The 23,599-nt window shown below is 36.9% G+C and overlaps 1 protein-coding gene across 1 annotated transcript in view; it reads right to left on the bottom strand.

Moving 5' to 3' along the window:
* Positions 1-252: 252 nt before the first annotated feature.
* Positions 253-23,599, bottom strand: part of LOC123650047 (cytochrome P450 2C20-like) — a 32,704-nt gene continuing 9,357 nt past the window's right edge. The window contains exons 2-9 of the mRNA XM_045568442.1: positions 20,409-20,571; positions 20,097-20,246; positions 17,675-17,835; positions 16,309-16,485; positions 11,893-12,034; positions 9,444-9,631; positions 3,320-3,461; positions 253-1,005 (exon numbers count right to left, since the gene is read on the bottom strand). Coding sequence (XP_045424398.1) covers positions 824-1,005; positions 3,320-3,461; positions 9,444-9,631; positions 11,893-12,034; positions 16,309-16,485; positions 17,675-17,835; positions 20,097-20,246; positions 20,409-20,571 — 1,305 coding nt within the window. The 3' untranslated portion in view covers positions 253-823. The remainder of the gene's footprint in view (positions 1,006-3,319; positions 3,462-9,443; positions 9,632-11,892; positions 12,035-16,308; positions 16,486-17,674; positions 17,836-20,096; positions 20,247-20,408; positions 20,572-23,599) is intronic.

The following is a 23,599-nucleotide window of genomic DNA, read 5'->3' as shown; positions in this document are numbered from 1 at the left end:
AGAATAATAGAATCTGGGGAGGTTTTCCAGAGATATTGTTCTTGTCTGGGGAGAGAATCATTACATTCAGAACACATGAGTAGCAATATGAAACCATATATTCATAGTCCATTCTAAGGTGGATAGAAAGTGAAAAGAGTATTCTAAATCTTTATTTGGTATTTACAGTAACACTCAAGCAGAACAAAAATTCCAACACTTAATGTCCATTCCTAACTGTCACTGATCCTGTCAACATAATGGTTAGAGCTGCCCCTGGACTCAGGTTCTTTCAAATGCAAACCTCCAGTAACTCTTGGTGACACTCCTCTAAGAGAGCTTCCCTGCCCTCTTCCCCTTTGTCCCTCTCAGTGCTTATCATTATGAGGACCAGCATGGCCTCTGAGGACTCTGTTTGCTTTAATTTCCTACTTGCATTATGCACAAAGGAAGGAAAGTCTGCAATCTCATTCACCAATTAATAATCCTTTTTATTTAAAACATGCACAGGAGAAATGGCTCTGAATTATCATACATTAATCATTTTACTGTGTTTTCTAGTGATAACATGTTAACAACTCAACACTAGGTAAGTATTGTCACATGGGGCAGTAAATACTGTGTTACAGAGTGTGAGGAAGAGCAGATATAGATATAGTTGTGTGTAAAATTCCAGAAACTCACATTAATGGACATTGGATGTTCACTGCACCTTAAGGGAATGGGGCAAAGTGAGACAATAGGTCAGAGAAGACATCCCTAATAATATCAAGTGGGTGGAGGACATCATTGATAAGGGAGAGAGGCAGAAGACAGCCACAGTAGGCAGATGATCTGAACTTCTTCATACAGGAATGAAGCTGATCTTGTACAAGGGTGGCAAAGAAATAAACAGAGTAGAAATCGAAGTGGTATTGAGCTTCTTTGGATCAATCGAAGATTTCAGGTTAAAGTTCTGTAAAATGCTGGTCAGGAATAAAAACAGCTCCATGCGGGCCAGTCCCTCTCCCACACAAATCCGTTTTCCTAAAAGTAATAAATAACAGGGGGAGTTACTACTGATGTGCAACTGTGACTGTAATAGGTACTGTGTTTGTGACTGTCACTCTTTGATGAATGTTTGGATGGAAGAACGAATTGATGGATGGATGGAAAGCTAACTGGATAGACAAATGAACAAAGAATAGACACACTTGCCATCCACCTGACATCTGATCTTAACAAAGACCCCTCATTCAACAAATGGTCACTGAATAACAGCTCCATACCAACCAATTCATTCAGTATTCCCACATTGTCACAGCTCCCTTGACATTTTGAGTTTAAATCTATAAATCTACACAACCACATCCATATTCTCATGTTTCCTGTTCCTACTCTGAATTTCCATGACCTTTCCTTCCACTCTTCATGTCCTCTATGCTGAGCTGAAGCCATATGCACTCTTCATCAGCCTCCAAACAAGAAGTTTGAAGTTTTATACTATGCTGTTCCTTTTGGCCAAGATGCACATTTCAGAGACTAAATTCAGGTCACAGGTCAAATTCCATTTCTTCTTTGCACTCTTTGCCATGCGCTCAAGTAATAAACCCTTGCCCTCTCTGGGTTTCCACAGCATAGTATTATTCCTTTCAATGAAGTAATGAAGTTCATCTGGAATCATAATTGCCTATTCATTTATTTCATTTATTGATTTTTTTATTGTGCTAAAATGTGAACTCCTGAAGGGAGGTTTCCATCTTTGTCATCTTGGTATCTACAGTGCCAGATATAAAGCAGGCATAAAAGGTCATAGCATAGAGGACTTTCCATGGCCAGAAACTCAGGACACATATGGAAATAGTGGAGATCCAATGCCCAAGATGCATGGTCATGATTGGAGGAACAGCAGGGTGTTGTGGAATCATGGCAGAGGATCCAGCCTCATTCACAATGTTTCCCTGGCCCCATGGTTAGTTTGCAAAGGTTCTAACATCCTTAATTTAGAGCAAATGCCCTGCCTTCTCTCTTTTCCATTTTCTCTGTCTCCTTTGAGGTAGCTGCTGTTAGAATGTTGCTTAGTCCAGCTTATTATGCCTCAGTGTAGGGTATGAGAGAGCAAGAAGCAGGCAGCTTCTCCCTCTGTCCCCTACACCCAGCAGCCTGTGCTTTGCTTTCCCCTCTCACAGCCCAGTCCCACTGAATTACAATGGGATGTTTATTCATCTGCTTTCCTAAGTGGGGGTGAGGCCCTTTGGTCCCCATTCTGTACTTCTTTTTTTTTCTTAGTTTTTTTCTTTATTTCAGGATATTACATGGGTACAAACATTTTGGTTACATGTTATCACTTTGCCTTACCCAACCCAGGATTAGAGGCATGCCATTCCCCACAGAATCCTCACTGCATCCATTAGTGGTGAGTTTACCCACCACCACCTGCCAAACCCCAATGAATATTAATACCATGTGAGAACCTTAGTGTTGATCAGTTAGTGCCAATTTTATGGCAAGTGCATGCAGTGCTTATTCTTCCATTTTTGTGATACCTCACTTTGGAGGATGGGCTCAAGCTCTATCCAGCATAATGTAAGAGATACTAAATCACCACTGTTTTTTGTAATTAAGTAGTATTCCATTGTATACATATACCATATTTTATTAATCCACTCATGGATTGAAAGGCACTTGGGTTGTTTCTAGCTCCTTCCAATAGTGGATTGTGCCACTATAAACATTTGAGTGCAGATATCTTTATTATAGTATGTCTTTTGTTCCTTTGGGTAGATGCCTAGTAGTGCTATTGCTGGATCAAATGGCATTTCTATTTTTAGCTCTTTGAGGTATCTCCAAATTATTTTCCCCAGAGGTTGTACTAACTTGCAGTCCCGCCAGCAGTGTAAGAGTGTTCCTATCTCTCCACATCCTAGCCCCCATTCTGTGCTTGTTGACATGTGAATCCCCAAAGCTCAGATGGGTGATGAGGACACCAAGTGGAAGACACTCAGTGAAACTGAAGAGTGAAAACCTTTGCAGTGGTACGTGAGGAAAGTCTAAATATGTTTTGCATTCTAGGAGGAGTTCTTGAGTACCTCAGTGATGTATCCATGGTAGAATTCAATTTACCTATACTTCAGCTTTCCTGATTATCAAGAACTGGTTCAACTCCCCAGAACACCATGATGACTCTGACCCAATGATGAGGATGTATAATGATGAAGGAAGTATACAGGTGTTGGCGCTGGTGCTGTTGATCATGTACAAGGAGCATTTTCACCAGCCCCAGAGGAGAAACCATGTAAATTCCAACTAATCCCCAAATGTTTTCTTGTCTTCTATAACAAAGGAAATAAATTTCTATTACCTGTTGAGAAAGGCATGAAGAAGTTGCTTTTTTTAAAGTTGCCACTTTCATCCAGAAAATGACCAGGGTCAAACTTCTCTGGGTTGGGGAATTCTTTGCCATCATGCAGCACAGATGTCAGGGATGGTAATATGGTTGTGCCCTGGATGCAATAGACATTGGTAACCAAGTTATGAAGGAGTCACAAAGATATAAAAACAATAGTAATTACCTAGATAAATCTTTTAATCTATACATGAAGAAACACAGGTCCAAAGAAGAGCAGGAAGAGTTCCAGACACACAGACCCAGGAATCAACAAGGATGAGTTTAAGACCAGTGCTGATGATCTTGCTGCAGTGCTCTCCAATCACAGTTGTAATCTTGAGCACTTGGTCACTGGGGTGATAAACCTTCTGAATCTGTTGTCTTTATCATCAAGGTTGGAAGCCAGGGTCTATCCCCACAGGCTGCACTATTTCATCACTTCAGTTTTCACACATCCTATATACAGACTATGGTGTAAAATTGAAATCTCTGTTGGCACTTAAAATCTTCGGAGTACCTGTTCATAGGATTCTTTTACACTAGATCATATGATCTAGTAAAGTTTAAAATGACATCATCTAACTTGAAAACAAGAAGTACAGTAACAAGAATAAAAGACTGAGTGTTTATTATTGCCAAGCAGTATATTTGTCTTGATATAACATCATGGGGGAGATATTCATTAGAGATTGATCCTAACTTACAAACATAGAAGGGATGATGAAAGTAGAAAAATGCTCACTTTGTGACTATTCAGGTCAGGATCATCAGTTAAAGCTGAAATTGTTGGGTGTGTCATTTGGGAAGCAGGATTTACATAAAGTCTTAAAGTACACTGCCATGGATACTTATTAATTATACATAAAGAGCAAAACCTCTGCAATGCAGAGATCTGGCAGACACCACCTTTTACTGAGGAAATGAGCATAACCAATAATGGCACAAGTGACATAGTTGCCCCACCTCACCAATGAGATTCTGTGGGATACTCAAAACACTTATGCCTTATTCTTGCCAAAATCATAACTGGAATCTACTCTTTAGAAAAATCACACAAAAGCCTAAGGAACATTTTAAATGGCTACTAGCCTGGACCCCATAAAAAGGTCAACATACTGAACGAAACAAACGAAGGAAAGTAACTGTGTCCTTAGTCACAAGAGACTAAAGAGCATGATAAGCAAATTATACGCTTGGTCCTTGACTGGATCATAAATGGCAAGAGAATAAAAGCTAAAATAATTCTAGTGAAATTAGAAAAATTTACATATAGGCTGTATATTAGACCATATTATTGTAACAGTAACTCCTGAATGTGAATGCTATTTTTATTAAGTTAGGAGAAAATCTTTACTCTTGGGGCCTACCTGGGCAAGTGCTGATATATAGAGAAATGGATAGAAAGACATAAAAGTACATATATACACACTTTCATATTTATAGACATATATGTCTATATGTGTTTTAATTTTATTTAGATTAAATTTTTTAAGTACAAATGTGGGGAAAATCTATCCCTAAATTTGTAATATTAAATGCCTATAATTTAATTTTTTAAATTATTTCTCTGAATGTTTAAACAAGTAATATATGAAAATGTTTCTTAAAGATATAAAAGCAAGTATACTTTCAAAAAATGATACTCAAACACCCGGAAATTCATAAGAAAAAATTGAAGTATGACCATTACTACTCCACATCATAAATGAAAATTAACTTGAAATGTGTCTTTATCTAAATTGAAGTGCTAAGACAATAAAACATCCATAAAAAGATAAAGGTAAATCTCTGAGCCATTTGGTGGCAAATATTCTTCACATATATGGCACAAAAGCACAATCAGCCTCACACATCACTGCATAAATTTCTACTGAACAGAAATGTCTTCTACTGGTCACAAACATAGTACTTGCAAGACCATGCATGAATTCAGCCTAGCTCTTTTTCTAGCATAGCCCATCAGTAAGAATATTTTTACAAATGCCAAAGAATAACATTTTTGACATATAAAAAAATATATGAAATTTAAATATCATTCTCCATAAAAATTGGTACATATCCTTCCTCATTTGTTCACACATTGTCTCTGACTGCTTCTGTGCCACACTGGCAGAGCTCAGTAGTGCAGCAGAAAACCTATGGCCTGAAATGTCTAAAATATTTACTATGTGGCCATTGCAGAAAAAGTTGGGCAACTTCTGTCTTAGACCATTATCTCCACCTAGATTAGTGGCTCCAGCTTGGGGCAAAAGAGTCTATTTATCTCACTTGTAAGAGGATGGAATTAGCCAAACACCTGCATATTTCTCTACAAGACTGTCCTGCACAGAAGGAAGTGCATGATCATTCCTTGGGCTCTGGGCTCTCTCCATTCAAAACTCACCAGGCACAGCAAGAGCTGCCCAATGTTGCCTGGTGAATGGGAGATCTCAGCAGTTTCAGTGCTCCCCAGAGACAGGCCCTCAGTCTGATGCAGTGGATGGGGAAGGGGAGGTGGATATCCCTCTCTTGATTCCTCAGTCTATTTCCCACATAGATAGCTACAGGAGACCAAGTTTCATTACTACTACCCTCAGACCTGAATAGGGAGAAGCAAATTCCTTCTTAGCCATGTCCTTGGTGAAAACAGAATGAGCTAAAATGCTAATCCTTGTACCCAATCAGTGACCTCAGGGAGAGCCCCATAACCCTGTGGTAAAGTTATCAGTTCTGTTTCCTCCAAAATTACGTAAGTATTTGAAACCTTACGAATCTCATTTATTTTTGCCCCATGAAAATACAATATGTATTTGTTAATTTTAACAATAATATACAATATATAATTGTTAATTTTAACAATAATATGTCCTAGGTCAGGTGGAATAGGGTTGCCTGCAGCATAGCAACTAGAACATCAGGATGAATATGGAAACCATGTGACAAAAGGCATTGTATAGCTCCTAAGAAAAAAAATGGGTCTCAAGTTCCAGAGATGGGAAAACATCAGAGAGGTACGCTCACGGCTATAGTAACTATCGACTGTGTTCACATCATGTCCACCTCAGAGTCAGGGCAGGAGGTGTTGCAGCATTATGACTGCCATGGGAGGAGAATGCTCCCTTTCTGTAAAAGATAAACATTGTCACAAATTCTGCATTGTTTCAGATATAATTTCTAGAATTTATCCAGAAGGTGTTAGACATTTCAAAGATATATCTAAAGGGTCAGAAGAAGAAAAGTAGGGGGAGGAAAAGGTCATAGAAACAGACTCACATTAGGGAACATTTCTCACCTACTTTTATACACCACCATAATCTTTTTTTTTTTTTTTTTTTTTTTTTTGAGGCAGAGTCTCACTCTGTTGCCCGAGCTAGAGTGAGTGCCATGGCGTCAGCCTAGCTCACAGCAACCTCAAACTCCTGGGCTTAAGCGATCCTACTGCCTCAGCCTCCCGAGTAGCTGGGACTACAGGCATGTGCCACCATGCCTGGCTAATTTTTTCTATATATATTTTTAGTTGGCCAGATAATTTCTTTCTATTTTTAGTAGAGATTGGGTCTCACTCCTGCTCAGGCTGGCCTCAAACTCCTGACCTTGAGCGATCCACCTGCCTTGTCCTCCCAGAGTGCTAGGATTACAGGCGTGAGCCACCACACCCAACCAACCACCATAATCTTGATACAGAAACTGACAAAAAAATTGTGATAAAAGATTAGAGACCAAAAGCCCTTATGAATAAAAATACAAAAGTCCCTGTATAATATGAAGGAGATCAAATCCAGCTATGTGTATAGACTTATGCATATTTAGTGAGGAAAGTGTGGCCAATATATAATCATACCAAGAGACACTGAGAAATATTTGATAAAATTATCCACACATTCATGACAAAAATTATATTAAAAAACAGAAATGGTGCTGGTAAAACAGGATAGCCACATGTAGAAGACTGAACCAGGACCCACACCTGTCACTTCTCACAAAAATCAAATCACAGTGGCTAACAGACTTAAACCTAAGGTGTGAAACTATTAGAATTCTAGAAGAAAATGTGGAGGAAACTCTTATAGGCATTGGCCTAGGCAAAGAATTTATGAATAAGACCCCAAAGGCAATCACAGCAACAACAATAATAAATGAATGGGACCTGATTAAATTAAAAAACTTCTGCACAGCCAAAGAAACAGTCACAAGAGCAAACAGACAACCCACAGAATGGGAAAAAATTTTTGCATGCTACACATCTGATAAAGGACTCATAACTAGAATCTATTTAGAACTCAGGAAAATCAGCAAGAAAAAAATCAACCCTATCAAAAAGTGGACAAAGGACATGAATAGAAATTTTTCAAAAGAAGACAGAAGAATGGCCAAGAAACATATGAAAAAATGCTCAGCATCCCTAATCATCAGGGAAATGCAAATCAAAACCATAATGAGATATCACTTATCTCCAGTGAGAATGGCCTTTATCAAAAAGTCCCATAACAATAAATGTTGGGGTGGATGCGGAGAGACAGGAACACTCATACACTGCTAGTGGGACTGCAAACTAGTGCAACCTCTGTGGAAAGCAATAAGGAGATACCTTAAACAGATTCAAGTAGACCTACCATTCGATCCAGCAATCCCATTATTGGACATCTACCCAAAAGAACAAAAGTCATTGTATAAAAAAGACATCTGCACCCGAATGTTTATAGCAGCACAATTCATAATCGCAAAGATGTGGAAACAACCCAAGTGCCCATCAATATATGAGTGTATTAATAAAATGTGATATATGTATACCATGGAGTATTAGTCAGCTATAAGAAATAATGGTGATATAGAATCTCTTATGTTCTCCTGGATAGAGTTGGAACTCATTCTACTAAGTGAAGTATCCCAAGAATGGAAAAATAAGCACCACATGTACTCACCATCAAATTGGTTTCACTGATCATCACCTAAGAGCACATTTGGGAATAACACTAATCGGGTGTCAGGCAGATGTTGGAGGGGGGAGGGGATGGGTGCATACCTACATAATGAGTGCGATGCGCACTGTCTGGGGAATGGACACGCTTGAAGCTCTGACTCAGGGGGCTGGGGGGGCAAGGGCAATATACACAACCTAAACTTTTATACCCCCATATATGCTGAAATAAAAAAAATAAAAAAAAAATAAAATAAAATAAAATACAACTGAAAAAAAAAACAGACGGGAGCAAAATTTCCTAATTTCATAAATTTTGTAAAGAATATATACCCAAATCTACTTAAAGCGGCATTCTCAATGATGAAATACTAAACCTCCATCCCTTCCCACCCATCAGAAATGAAACAGGGATGCCCACTATCACCAATTCTATTCAACACTATCCTGTAATCCTGACCAGTTCAATAATACAATAAAGAGAAATTAAGGACATAAGAATTGGAAAATAAAAATAAAACAAATAATAACCTAAACTGAAGGATAAGGTACATAGAAATTCCAGATGACTCTACCAACATATTATTAATCAACTTAGCAAGGTTACTACATATGAGGGCATCAGAATGATAAAACTAATGGTTTTTCCAGACAGCAAGTATAAAGAAATGAAGAGGGCAGTTTCAAAGTTTATACCAACAACTAAGTACTAATTCTTTAGGAAAAATCTGGCCAAAGATTTGCAAACCACAGCACTGAAAACACATTAGTGAGAAAAATAGAAGAAAGTCTAAATAGATTGGAAGCATAATCATGTGCATAAATTGAAAGATGTAAAGAATCAAAATGTTAATTCTTTCCAAATTGAACTATAGATTTAATATGACCCTGTTAAAACTCCCAAAGAGTGTTTTGGGAAAATGACAAAGTGATACTTTTAACATCTGTTTGAGAGTGTAAACACTTAAGAGTAGCCAAAACAATATTAAAGAGGCAGAACTAGCTTGGAAGACACACACTGTCAGGAAGCAAGACCTGTTATAAAGCTTTATAAACCCAAACAAAAGAGCACAAAATCCATCAAGCTGTCACATGTATAAATTTTGCACTTCTCATCTTGTGTTGGTAGAGGATGGGAACCAGACTGTGAATTTGGGGATTTCAAGAGTACTGAGGTACAGTGTAGGACCAACAGTTTACCTTGGGAATCAGGTAGTTTCGTAATTTAATGTCATGGATCACCGCATGGGGCAGACTACTGGGGACCAGGTCAATGTATCTCTGGATCTCATGCACCACGGCATCCATGTAGGGCATGTGGCTCCTGTCCTGCATGCAGGGGCTCCGATGTCTGCCAATCACACGGTCAATCTCTTCTTGGACTTTAGCTGATAAGACACAAGTAAGAAGTGATGGAAAAAGAGAAAAATGGTACATTTGTTATAGCAATTTAAGATTACATGAAGCATGAGGAAGGTGTCTCAACAACATTATGTACATGAGTTATATGCACATATGTACACCTAGACTTATACTGAGATTTGCCATAATACAGATATACAAACCACTCTCCTGCAAACTAGTTATCACAATGCATTAGTACATACATATACATTAGCATCCAGGACAACTTTAAAAAATAATAAATATAGATCTATGTTGCTCCACATTTATTTTATGTATAATAAACATAAAATATTTTAAAAAATAAACACAACATAATTAAGTCAAGAAATTGCAATCCTTGCAAAATGAAAAACATAAAACAAATATTATATTAATGACAAAATAATGTATGGGGTTTAAAAATACATTGGAATGGATCTATATATGTGTATGTGGTTGGTTTTTTTTTTTTGAGTTTTAAAATGAGATTTATTGAAGTCTAACTTACATACAAAAGTTGCCCATTTTAACTGTATAGTTTGATGAGTTTTAACAAACTGAAGACAGTCTTGTAACTACTACCATAGTCAAGATACGGAATATTTTCATCACCCCCCAAAATTTCCTTTGGCCCCTCTCAACTTCCTGGCTTCAGGGAACCACTGATCTGCATCTTGCCACTACAGTTTGGTTTTCCTAGCATGTCACAAAATGGGAGCATAGAGTATATAGTTTTTGGGGTCTGGCTTTTTCCAGTCAATATGACACTTTTATGTGTATGTGTTTTTTCTCTGTGTCTGTGTATGTGCATGCATATGGAATTTAGAATGGTACTCTATCATCCCATTTCTCAAATGTGGCCACTTTGAGCATTCTAGCAGCTTCTTCTAAATTGATGTTAATATTTCTAAATAATGTTTCTATTTCTTCCATAACTATTCTTAAATAATGTTTAAAGATTTCCTGGTATAGGAGATGACAATTTTAATCCCCATGTCTACACCATATATAGACACACACACACACAGATACACACACACAATTCCTCTCACTCTATTTAACAGAATATATTTAGACCACAATTTCTGCTTATATCACTATTCATTGTTTACATCATTCTGACTACATAAATATTCTTCCCTGCTAAGACAACTATGATTACATTGTATTTTTTTATATTTTTAGTACTTTCTTGGTCATAAAAATGTCTTTAACTTGAATTCATAATTTCTATTTCTTTTTTTTTTTTTTTTTTTTTGAGACAGAGTGTCGCTTTGTTTCCTGGGCTAGAGTGAGTGCTGTGGCATCAGCCTAGCTCACAGCAACCTCAAACTCCTGGGCTTAAGCGATCCTACTGCCTCAGCCTCCCGAGTAGCTGGGACTACAGGCATGCGCCACCATGCCCGGCTAATTTTTTCTATATATATTTTAGTTGGCCAATAATTTCTTTCTATTTTTAGTAGAGACGGGGTCTCGCTCTTGCTCAGGCTGGTCTCAAACTCCTGACCTTGAGCGATCCACCCACCTCGGCCTCCCAGAGTGCTAGGATTACAGGCGTGAGCCACCGCACCTGGCCATGAATTCATAATTTCTATAGCTCAAGTTAGAATTCCTTTCAAATACTCAGGTGGATATTTCAAACTCCAACTAATAATTATTGAGAAACCATGGCCTATCAATCACTTCTCCCTTGTTCTTGGAGTCTCCACTCAACACGCCTTATCCACCAAGTCCATTCTGAAGTGCTGGTGCACAGCAGCCTCCCTGACACGCTCCTTCTCCTACAGGAGGTGCCCTGACAGCTGGAGCTCATGACGTCCTCTGACTTAGTTTCAAATATTAATATTTAGATGGAGCTCAGCCTCCAGTATTGGAGAAAGAGAAAATAGAGTATAAAGTTTGTGGCAATCCCACGCATGTTTGAACATACCTATTCTTTTAATATGCAAAATAATATTGAGATTCTGATAATTTCTGAACCTATTCCTTTATACATGACCTAATAGAATTCTCTGAAAGATTTTATGCTTTTCTCTTTTATCCTCCTGTTCCAAAAATTCCATGACCCTGTAACTTGGGGTACAAGTTTTGATTTCATTCATGCTGCTAAATTCTTGGAGAGAATATTCTACAAATTTGCCAAATACAAGTATCTTTTTCTAGAGTTTTCCTCGTTCTGGAGTATACAAAAAATGGAGGACCCTAGCAACATCTACCCAACATCTTTTCTGCAATTCACTATGCTCATCATCTGTGCTCATACCTGTGACCTCTGGGTGCTTCAGCAGGAGCAGAAGTCCATATCTCAGAGTGGTGCTTGTTGTCTCTGTCCCAGCAACAAATAAATCAGATACTGTGATCAGCAAGTTTTCCATAGTGAACTCAGACTGTGAGTTGTGCTTTTCCTAGGAAACATTTGATAAAATTATGTGACCAATTATTTACCAGAATATTTAATTACAGTGAACTTAAAATACCTCACATTGTTATAAGTTTATAAAACACATAAGCTGAAGCATTTATTAATAGACAACACTACTATACGGCAGGGTAGAAACTGTAGATCAGTTGACTGAAATTTCATTTCCTACTCCCTGTCCCTGGCAGGCCTATAAATTTCATTATGGAGACTATTTGTCTCTACTTGAGCCACACAGTGTATTTCTTTTGCCAAAAATTATAATCAAAAGTGTATTGGTGTCCATTCTTCATCCATTTTGTGTTGTATAAAAGAATACAACAGAATGAGTGCTTTATTTAAAACAGTTATTTATTTCTCATGGTTCCAGAGGCTGGAAAGTCCAAGAACATGACCTTGACCTTTGGTTTTGCCCTTCATGCTGTGTCATCCCATGGCACAAGGTGGAAGGGCAAGAGAGGACTAGAGCAAGTGAGCAAGAGGGGGCCAAATTTGCTTTGATAACAAATCTACTCTTGAGAAATGACTTGAATGCTAACCTTATATGCAAGGTGCAGATTCCCCACATTGTGAAGTGCAACAAATGCTGAGGTCCCTTTGGCAGTTCTCTGGAAACATTGTTGTACAGGTCCCAGCTTGGCTTGAAGATCTCTGAAATGCCTTTGGGGTCATCCTCCTATTGTCTTGATGAATAGCACCTGCCCCCTTTCTATACATACTAATCCTTTTAAGCAAATGATACCTTGAGGAATCCCTTGGTTTGCTCATCTAAAGGTGCCTTTGACTCTATACATGGCCAGGCTGGAAATTTCCGAAATTTTACCACTGTTTCCCTTCTTATTGATAAATTTCACCTTGAAAACATCTCTCTTCTCTCATTCTATTGTAAGTGGCCAAAAGAAGCCAGGCAGCACCCTGAATGCTTGCTGCTTAGGTATCCCTTCTGCCAGATATCCTAACTAATTGCTCATAAAATCCACATTCCATAAAGCCCTAGGACATGAACAACTTTGTAACAAGGAAAACCTTTATTCCAGTTTTCCATAACTTGTTCCTCATTTCCATCTGTCACCTCATCAGAAAGGCCTTTAATATTCCTTGTTCTACCAATATTCTGAACAATACCAGTGAAATAATCTCTAAGATGATTTAGGCTCTCTGTACAAATTCTTGTCTACTTCTGAGCCTACACTAGAATTGCCTTTAACACTCCAGGCATGGCAATCTAGGCTTCTAGGCTTCTCCCTCAAATTTTTCAAGCCGCTACCCATTACCCAGAAAAAATAACCCCAAGTATGTCAACTTTCACCACTTCTATTCAATGTAGCACTAAGATCCTAGACAGAGCAATTAGGCAAGAAAAGAAAAGTTATTTATATAGAAAAGGAGAAAATAAGACTAATTCTGTTTGAGGATAACATGATTCTATATGAAGAAAAGTCTATAAAACCCACAAACAAAATAACTAGAGCCAATAAATGATTTCAGCAATATTTCAGGGTACAAGATCAATGCAAAACTAAGATGTGTCTCTATACACCAACAGTGAACAATCTCAAAATTAAATCAAGTAAATGGTTAAATTTGCAATAGCATCCAAAAGGATAGAAGCTCTAAAAAGCTTAGGGAAACCTTAGGAAAGACTCCAACGATGAAAACTGTTGCTCACAATAATAGAGAATACCTAAAGAAATGGAAAACCACCCCACCTTCAAGAATTGGAAGACATCATATTAATAAGGTGGCACTTCCTTCCCAAAATGATGTGAATATTCAATGTAATCCCAATCAAAATCACAATGGCCTTTTTGGCAAAAATGGTATAGCCAATCCCTAATTCATATGTAACTACAGGGGAAGGACTCAATTTCTCAACTTCAAAACTTCAAATCAAAGCTATAATAATCCAAACACTATGGTATTGGCATGAGGAGAGACATCAAAAACAATCATACAAGTTGAATTGACATCTAGATATAAATCTTAATGTGTATCACCAATTCATTTCTAATAAGCATGGCAAGACCATTCAATGTAAAGGAAGAGTTTCCTCAAAAAACAGTCATGGGACATCTGGATAAATCACATGCAAAGGAAAGAAGTTGACCCCATCCCTCATGCCATGCTCAAAATAATTCTGAAAGTAGATGAAAATTCAAGGATAGGAACTAAAACTATGAAAGTCCTAGAATAAAATACCGGGATAAAACTTAATGCCTTCAGATTTGCCAATGTATTCATAGATATGATAATAAATGACCAAAAGAAAAAATAGATACACTGAACTTCATCAAAATTAAAATATTTGCACATCAAAGGACATAATTGAACTATAAACTGACAACCTACTGAATGGGAGGAAGTATTTTCATATCACTTATTTAATATGGTTAGTTAAACACTTTAATGGGTTTAATGTGAAGATTATATAAACAATTGTTACAGCTCAACAACAAGAAGACATGAAACTCAATTTAAAAAATGAGGAAAGAACTTAAATATCATTTGTGCAAAGAAGATATGCAAATGAGATACAGCATATGAAAAGATGCTCAATATCTTTGGTCATGAAGGACAAGCAAGTCAAAATCACTTTAAGTGACCCAAAAATTACCAAATTACAAGTAGTAACAATTATGTACAGATGGGAACCCTTGCAGATTACTAGTAAGAATGTAAAATGTTGCATTCACTGCAGAAAGGCTTACTGGTTTTTAAAAAAGATAACCCTAAAATTGCCATGTGACTCAGAAATTCCAATCCTAGGACTATACTAAAGAAAAATGAAAAATATCCATGAAGAAACATGTACTCAAATGTTTATAGCAGCATTATTCATAATACAAATAACACAAATGCCCATAAACAGATGAAGCTTAAATTATTGTATGAATGCATGGAAAATGGAAAATTATTCAGTCAAAAAAAAGAATAACATAATCTTACATTCTACAATGTAAGTCAGCCTCCAAATCACTATGTTAAGTGAAAGAAGCCAGAAGCAAATGGTCACACACACTCTCAGTCCTTTTTGTATGCTATATCCATGGTAGGCAAATCCATTGAGGCAGAAAGTAGATTAAAGGTTACTACATTATGGTGTGGGGAATGGGGAGTGATCGTGAATGCATTTTGTATGCTTTCTGGGATGATGAAAAGGCTTTGAAACTAGAGACAGCTGGTGGTTGCACAACATTGTGAATACAATAAATGCCATTAAAGTGTACACTTTATATAGACTAATTGCATGTTACATGAATTTTGTCTCAATTTTAAAATGTCAGCACTTCCTGAATTACTCTACAGATTTAATGCGACCCCTGTCAAAATACACACTGTCTTCTTTGAAAGTTGACCAGCTCATCCTAAAACTCATACAGAGATGCAAGGGATTCAGAATAGCCAAAATAGTCTGGAAAAAGAACGAGAAACTTTGAGAACTCATACTTTGTGATATGAAAACTTAACGAAAAGCTACAGCAATTACGACTTCAAGATACTGCACAATTGGCATAAGGACAGACATATAGAACAATGGAGTAGAACTGAGAGCCCAAGAATAAACCCTCACATTTGTAGTCTATTGGTTTTTGACAAGGATGCCAAGACAGTTCAATAGAGAAAAAATAGCCTATCAATAAATAATGCAGTGATGACAAGATTCATGTTAAAAGGTTACCTGATAGACAGCAGCCTTCAAGTCCTTATCTGTGCAAATTCAGTTTAGGTTATACTCAATTAAACCTTCCCTCTTCCATCTACCTACTTCTCCCATGACACACTTCTATACCTCTACCTAAACCATTCAACCTATCTAAAAACCCAGCTCCTATACCTTACTGCAAATATTTTCAGGTGTATTTCAGTCTGCAGGACATGGAGGAAGCCCACGTAGGTTGAGCCATTCTTTTCCATTCTTCCATACACTGTATGCAGTGATGCTGCCCATCTTCATCTAATGGCATCATATGTTATATTTTCTAACTATGTTGCAATTATTTCCATTTCATATGAGAAGTACATTCTCTTGTCTTCAGGTAGATTATTTTTATTTAAAGAAGTCAATGCATTCTACCTATGAGACAATTTAATTGTCCATTTTCTATGATGCTTACTGCAGATTCATAAATACAATATGCATTTTATATGCTTGCAAAGAATTGAGGCCTGACCATTTAAACCCAAGTACATTAAAGAACTACTCAATGAACAACACATTGCACAAACAATCAAATAACTGAATTGTTGCTAACATTTTACCTGCTCCATTTTGATCAGGAAACAATCAATAAAGTCCCGAGGATTATTAACATCCAGTGATACCTGGTGTTCTTTTATTTTCTCCAAAATATAACTTCTTGTAAGAGCAATGTTTTCAAATAATTTGTTATGAATTCCAGGGAAATAATCAAGGAGAACAGGGAAATTATTGCAGAGCTAAAATAGAGCACAATAATTTATTTAATAAAAAGCATGTAACAAAAACATATATATCATATACCAAGCCATGCTGAGAAATTATAGGTATAAGTATGTGTAAAACATGGGGTCCATATTGGCAAAGATATTTTTATTGTGCATATATAGCAACCCTCTATGCTTATAAAAAGATTCAAAGGAAAAAATTCTGACCTGAGAATCAAAAATGTTAATCATTTCCTAGACTCATACATCATTTTTATTGCATAAAACACTTTTCCAGCAGTTCTTTCAATTTTCACAACAATTCCTTCCTACAACCTTGTAAGTAAACATGGTAAGTAAATACCATGTAAGTAAATATTATTAGCATTCACATTTTGTAGATGACAGCAGGGGTTACGGGAGTTTGAGCAACCTAACTGAGACCAGAAAACCGGTCCTTGCTGTTTTTCTTTCTTTAAAGCAGCCTCAGAAATGGAATCAGCATTTAAGAAGGGAAGTGGTTCTCAAAAGCATCTTGAAAGCCAACAGTACATCAGACTAATTCAATAACTTCTCTAAGACAAAACAATTATTCTTTAAGCAGAGTGTACATCATGCCAATTCAGCACAGAGTAACATTGTGATGCTTGTTTCTGGTTCATGCACCATAAAAACATTCATTTTGTCATTCTTAACACAGTTGTCAGCTAGGCTCCCATCTGAGGCATCAAACACCCCTGCATTAGGCAGTGTTTCCTGCCTATTTCTAAGCTCTCAAATAGTTGCAGTCCTTGCAGGAGATATTCTCTTCTTAAATTAGGATACCTTTGCCAAGTAATACTATGAAGAGTTCTCTAAGTGTTGAGGACAAGACTTATGGGTAATGGAAGTCTTCAAAAAGGGCCTGGAAGTGCATCATATAATATAGGCATATTTTGAGCTGTCACCCAAGTACCTTATAGAAGTAGGGCTTTGAGGGTGAGTGGAAAAGCTACTGGTCAGGGATCTAATGGGCTCGAAATCCAGCCCCACATTTGGGCGTTCACTTTCTGTATGTAAAATAAAGGGCTCAGCCATCTATTCCAGATGGTCACTTCATAAACTTCTGGAACGGACAGCAGTATTCAGACATGCACCTGACAGCTTGGTCCATGTAGAATTTTAGATTTGTCAGAGAAAAGAGCATAAGTAGTTTCTCAGGAAGAAGAAATCCCAGACTCACCTGGATCCATGGGGAGCTTTGCATTTTGAAGTTTTTATCTAACCTCTCCATCAAGGTAAGAAAATTCTGATCTTTGTAATCAAAACGACTCTGGAAAATGATGGAGCAGATCACATTGCAGGGAGCACAACCCAGGATAAATGTGGGATCACAAGATGAGGCTAATGAATTCAAAACAATTTTTAAATATCATTAAAATATAAAATAATTTGCCTTTGTAACAGGTAAAGGTAATTTTGACATTTTAAGCAATATCTGATCAACAAATTCCCCTAATATCAAAAATTAAATTCAGCACATATGAAATCAATACACTTCACTTTTACCTTAAACCTGAGTTGAACATTATAACCTCACTAGTTAAATAATGGAATTTCACATGTGGCAATTCACATCCATTGCCTTTACTTGTACCCTTTTAAACCAACATGTATACCATTTTGGAAGGAAGGAGAAAACATTTTTAAAAGCTAATGATCCAAGTTTGTAGAGCAGAGTCACATCTGTCTTCAAAGCCTGTGAACACTAAAGCACAGAGATAGAAAAGGAGTGAATAATTTGGACATGCAAAGTATTTATACATAACGAATAGCTGAAAGAATCCTGTGTTGAAACAGTAGAAAAGAACTAAAGAGAGAGAGAGACTGTGGGTGAATTCCTGCACTGTAAAGAACAAATGTGAAACGTACAGTATAGCCATGTGACAGGAGATGAAAAACTAATAGAAACAAACACTAAATGTAAGATGGATTTGTGTATCTAATAAAAGAAAATGAGTAATTTTTATTTCAAATATAAATGCAAGTTAGGCAAGCCAACAAAGCATTGATAAATGAAGTCTTTTCATTTCTCATTTTAATCATTTTTTGAAAACTTCCTTCCCTAGTAAGTAGGCCTCCATAATTTCCAATCATCCTCCAAATTTAATTCATTAGAGCAAAGCCACTCTTTGTGGATTCTGGGATAATGCTCTCTATAGCCATCAAAAGAAGTATGTTTTAATAAATTTTAAAATTTGACCATAACGTAAGCCAAGTCTGTCATATTATAGGTAAAGAAATTAAATTATAAGAAAGGTTGTCCTTTTGGTACAGTGTCTCTAACATGAAAATGTCGTATTTAAATGATCAGTAAATTTTATATGTAAAATCTCCCAAACACACATCTGAAGACCCTAAATAAGAATGACTTCAATCAAAAGTGTTCCAAATAAATGGTGGGACATTGAACAATAGGAAACTTGTTGAATTAGCTGCTTCTATGCCAGGCTCCTTTCAACATTACAGGTTTCTAAGCTTTCAGAAAAAGTTGTATTTCAGCCAAAGAGGAGGAAGGTAATTTGCGAAGCCTTGGGATTGTGTCTGTGTGTGCGTGTCTCTGTCTATATGTGTGTGCATTGGCACAGAGAAAAACTGATTTTCAATCTTTCCTTTCACTTCATTTGAAAGAGAGAATTTTTAAAAGGGTAATTTAGAATCTGAGCTGATAATCGGATTCATTGTAACCCACACTTCATAGGTTAGTAGAATTGGAAATGGGAGGAAAATAATTACCATAAAAATCTAAACTAAATCCAATAAACAGAGGGAACAGAGATAAGAAAAACTGAAAACAGAGCCAAAGTACTCTTAGGAAAGAAAAGGTAAAGAGTTATTGATAATAGTTAAAATCTAGTTAAACAAATAATTTATAAATTATTTCTGTTTTTCAGAATTATACTACAAAATATATTTGCTCAAAAAAGAGAAATTCATACAGTAAGTAATAATAACCAAGAAATAAGTAATGGTGGTATTTTTTGAATAGTGCTGAATCTCTATAGAAATAATAACTAATAAGAATTGCACTGAGATATACCTAAGCAAGTAAAACCATACATGGCATCCTCACTGGCCAGAACCGTAGCAGGGCCTGGCAGAAACACCCAGATATATCAGTGAGGCTGACCATGCAAACATAGTCCAATTAAATGAAAGCACAAGTCACATGGTAGGTGCTCTGTAAGTGTGTGATGCGGTCATTCCCACCATGACCATTTGCCATGCATTTTCTGGTAAAATGTTCTGAAATAGGTAATTTACATTTATACTAGGGAAATAGCATTGCTCTTTAACACTTTCTGAAAATGAACTCAGAACTTAAAACTCATGATTTCTAATTTGAAAACAAAGACACAAATTAAGGAGAAAAATCAGATTAAATGACCTTTTATGTCCACACTGTATACATAATGATGCCTGTACATGCAGCCCAGATGCACTCAAGCTCCCTGTGCTCTTCGCTTCAAACCTCCCTCCTCCACTACAGGGCTGACAACCAAGACTCATGATGAAAGATCTGGCCACCCCAGAATGTGTCCAAGGATATCATTAGAGAAGACAGTAGTCTGTAGAGGTCATTGCTATAGTACAGAGTCACCCACCCTTGGTTTTTCTCAACTCCTCCACAAGGCAGCGGGCCTCTTCTTGGACACGTTCCTCAATGGTCCTCTTCCCCATCCCGAAATTCCGCAGGGTCATGAGGGTGAAGCGCCGGATCTCCTTCCATCTATTTCCATTGCTGAAAATGATTCCTACCAGAATGGGAAACAGAAACTAGGAGGGAAATTCCAAGCAAGGAGGAGGGAGCTGACACTCCACAGTCATGTGAGTGGGCCAGGCTCTGCCCAACCAAGGTATGTTTCCGTCCTCCCTACCCCCTTTACCACTGCTGACTCAGGCACATGTGCACTTACCAAGTCCTTTACTAGTTCTTTCAGTAATTGGGGAAAAGCCTCTTCCAGAAAACTCATCTCCATGATCAATCAGGGCTTCCTTCACTGCTTCATATCCATGTAACACCACAACGGGCTTCATGCCAAAGTACACAGTGAACACAGGGCCATAGACTTTTGAGAACTGGGAAATGGAAGCAAGATGCAAATAACAGCAAAAGAAGTCACTATTCGGTCCGTATTTTGTGCTTGATTCAGACTGATATTATTATACCTATATTATTTAATGTTTTTATTCTGCCACACACAGATTCAAATATGTCTGAATTTTATGCACAAATGAGATGGTGATAGTCATAACGGCCACTAATCAATGATCTCCAGTGTGCCCTGCAATGGCCCTGGCAATTGGTACACAGATTACAGTTGATTCTCATATTGCCAATCCCATCAAAATACCAATGTCACTTTTCACAGATCCAGATAAATTAATCCTAATCTTCATATGAAACCAAAAAAGAGTGTGAATAGACAAAGCAATCTTATGCAAAAAGAACAAATCTGGAGACATCACCTTACCTGACTTCAAATTATATTACAAGGCTGTAATAACCTGAACATCATAGCACTGGTGTAAATGTAGAGACATAATCCAATGGAGCACAGTAATGACCTCAGATATAAAACCATATAGCTATGACCAACTGAATTTTCACAAAGCAGTCAAAAACATATGCTGGAAAAAGGAGCCCCTATGCAATAAATAGTGCTGGGAAAATTAGATAGCCACATACAGAAGAATGGAGCAGGATCCTTCCCTCTCCTATAACATAAAAAACTTAATACATCATGGATTAAAGACTTAAATGTAAGACCTAAAACCATAAAAGTTCTAGAAGGAAAATTAGGAAAAACTCTTCTAGACATTGGCTTAGGCAAAGAATTTATGAGTAAGACCCAGATGGAAAACACAGCAATAATAACAAATTAGTAAATGGGGCAATTAAATTAAAAAGTTTCTGCACAGCAAGAAAAATAATCAAGAGACTAAACAGACAATCTACAGAATGAGGGAAAATATTTGCAAACTATACACCCAACAAAGGACTAATATCCAGAATGTACAAGGAATTGAAACAAGTCAGTAACTAAAAACTAATAACCCCATTAAAGAGTGGCCAAAAGACATGAACAGAGTTTTCTCAAAAGAAGATAGAGAAATAGCCAAGAAACACATGAAAAAATGCTCAACATCACTAATCACCACAGAAATGCAAATTAAAAACCTGATGAGATTTCATATTACCCCTGTCAGAAGGGCCCTTATAGAAAAGTCTGAAAACAATACATGATGGCATGGATGCACTGGAAAAGGAATGACTATGCATTGTTGGTGGGACTGTATACTAGTAAAATCTCTAAGGAAAACAGTATCAAGATTCATCAAAGAACTAAAAGTTGATCTACCAATTGATCCAACAATCCCATGACTGGTTATCTACTCAAAGGAAAAGAACTCATAATTTCAAAAAGGCACACACACACACACACACACACACACACACACACACACACCATGGAATGGTACTCAGCCATAAAAAGGAATGACATAATACCCTTTAGAGAAACTTGGATGGAACTGAAGACCATTATCCTAAATGAAATATCTTAGGAATGATAAAACAAACATCACATGTTCTCACTAATAAGTGGAGTTAAAGAATGGGTAAACACTGCCACAAAGAGATATAAAGGATATTGGAAATCAAGAAGGGGAGAGTATGGGAGGGCAATGAGAAATAAAAACACATATATCTGGTACAATGAACACTGCTCTGGTGACAAGTACACCAAAGCCTTGACTTCAGCATGACACGATTTATCCCTTTAACAAAAACACTTGTACCCCTTTAATATTTTGCAATTAAAAAATTCTCACCTCAATACATTTAGCAGGTTTATTTGCCCTATTTTACAAATAAAGAGACTCAGGTCAGAGAATTCCAAATTCATTTTCAGTGTCCCAGAGGTGATGTACAGAATATCCAAATTTCAAGCTCTGCTTATTCAAACTCTTATCCTTGAGCAAGTTATCAGTCCCTCATGTCTGCCTTGAGAGCAATACCCAACTGACTGCTTCAGGACCATATGAGTAGATATTGCTATGGGGATCCTCACTCAGTACCCCTACTCAACATCAAAACCTTATAGTTTTAAAAGTCACAACAGTTGATTCTAATGCCCAGACCTTTTTGGGATCTGGTGTTATTATTGATGCTGAAAGAGTGAGCGTCACAGAGGCAGTACCAGGACATGTAACATCTCCTGGCAGAACATTTTCCATCCACCAGCATTCTGGGCCACAGAGAGCAGCTTTCTGCAGAACCCGAAAGAATTCTGATATCACCAGTTGTGCCCTGACTCATCACCTTTTTCTTTCATTCACTTATGCTCATCCTGAACCTGTACCTATTTCTTTGATGTCAGACATAAATTCATTATTCAGAGAAGTTCAATTTTCATGGCTATTCTGAATAAAACCTATGGCTATTCTGACTTATTGAATTAAATCTCTAATCACACACAGTTTTCCTATCATTTACCTTGAGCCAAAAATCATACCAAATGGCTACAATACAAAGATGGGACACAGCACTCCAAACCATTGCCACTATTTTATTTTGTTTTTTTACCGTACAACAACCTAAATGTTCCTCCACTCACAAAATTCATTACCTGATTCCATTATTTCTGACAGTAACAGACTAGAAAAGACAACAGAAGCATCAAAGTTCATAGGGATTATGCAGCAGTATACTTCCAGGAATATATTATATTTACTTTTTTTCCATTTCAGTCTTCTATTTTACACATTACAAAATTAATTTATTTAAAAAAGGTAAACCACCTTTAAAAATACAATTTGATGAATTTGTATTTTTTTACATTTTTATACTTTATATACCTTAAAAAATTTCTCTAAAACATACACTCGTGGACTTAAAATAACAGGTAAATAGAAGGATTTTTTTTTTTTTACCAATAGATATTTTACTTTTTTTTTCTTTCTTTCTTTTCTTTTTTTTTGTTTCAGCATATTATGGTGGTACATACATTTTGGTTACTTATAAGTCCTTTGCTTTATCCAAGCCAGGGCTACAAGCATATCCTTCCCCACTACAGTGTGCTACCATCCACTAGTTGTGAGTTTA

This window comes from Lemur catta, chromosome 14 (assembly GCF_020740605.2).
Source record: "Lemur catta isolate mLemCat1 chromosome 14, mLemCat1.pri, whole genome shotgun sequence".
Taxonomy (NCBI): Eukaryota; Metazoa; Chordata; class Mammalia; order Primates; family Lemuridae; genus Lemur; species Lemur catta.
Note: the sequence above shows the minus strand (reverse complement) of the source record. Positions and strands in the feature narration are given on the sequence as shown.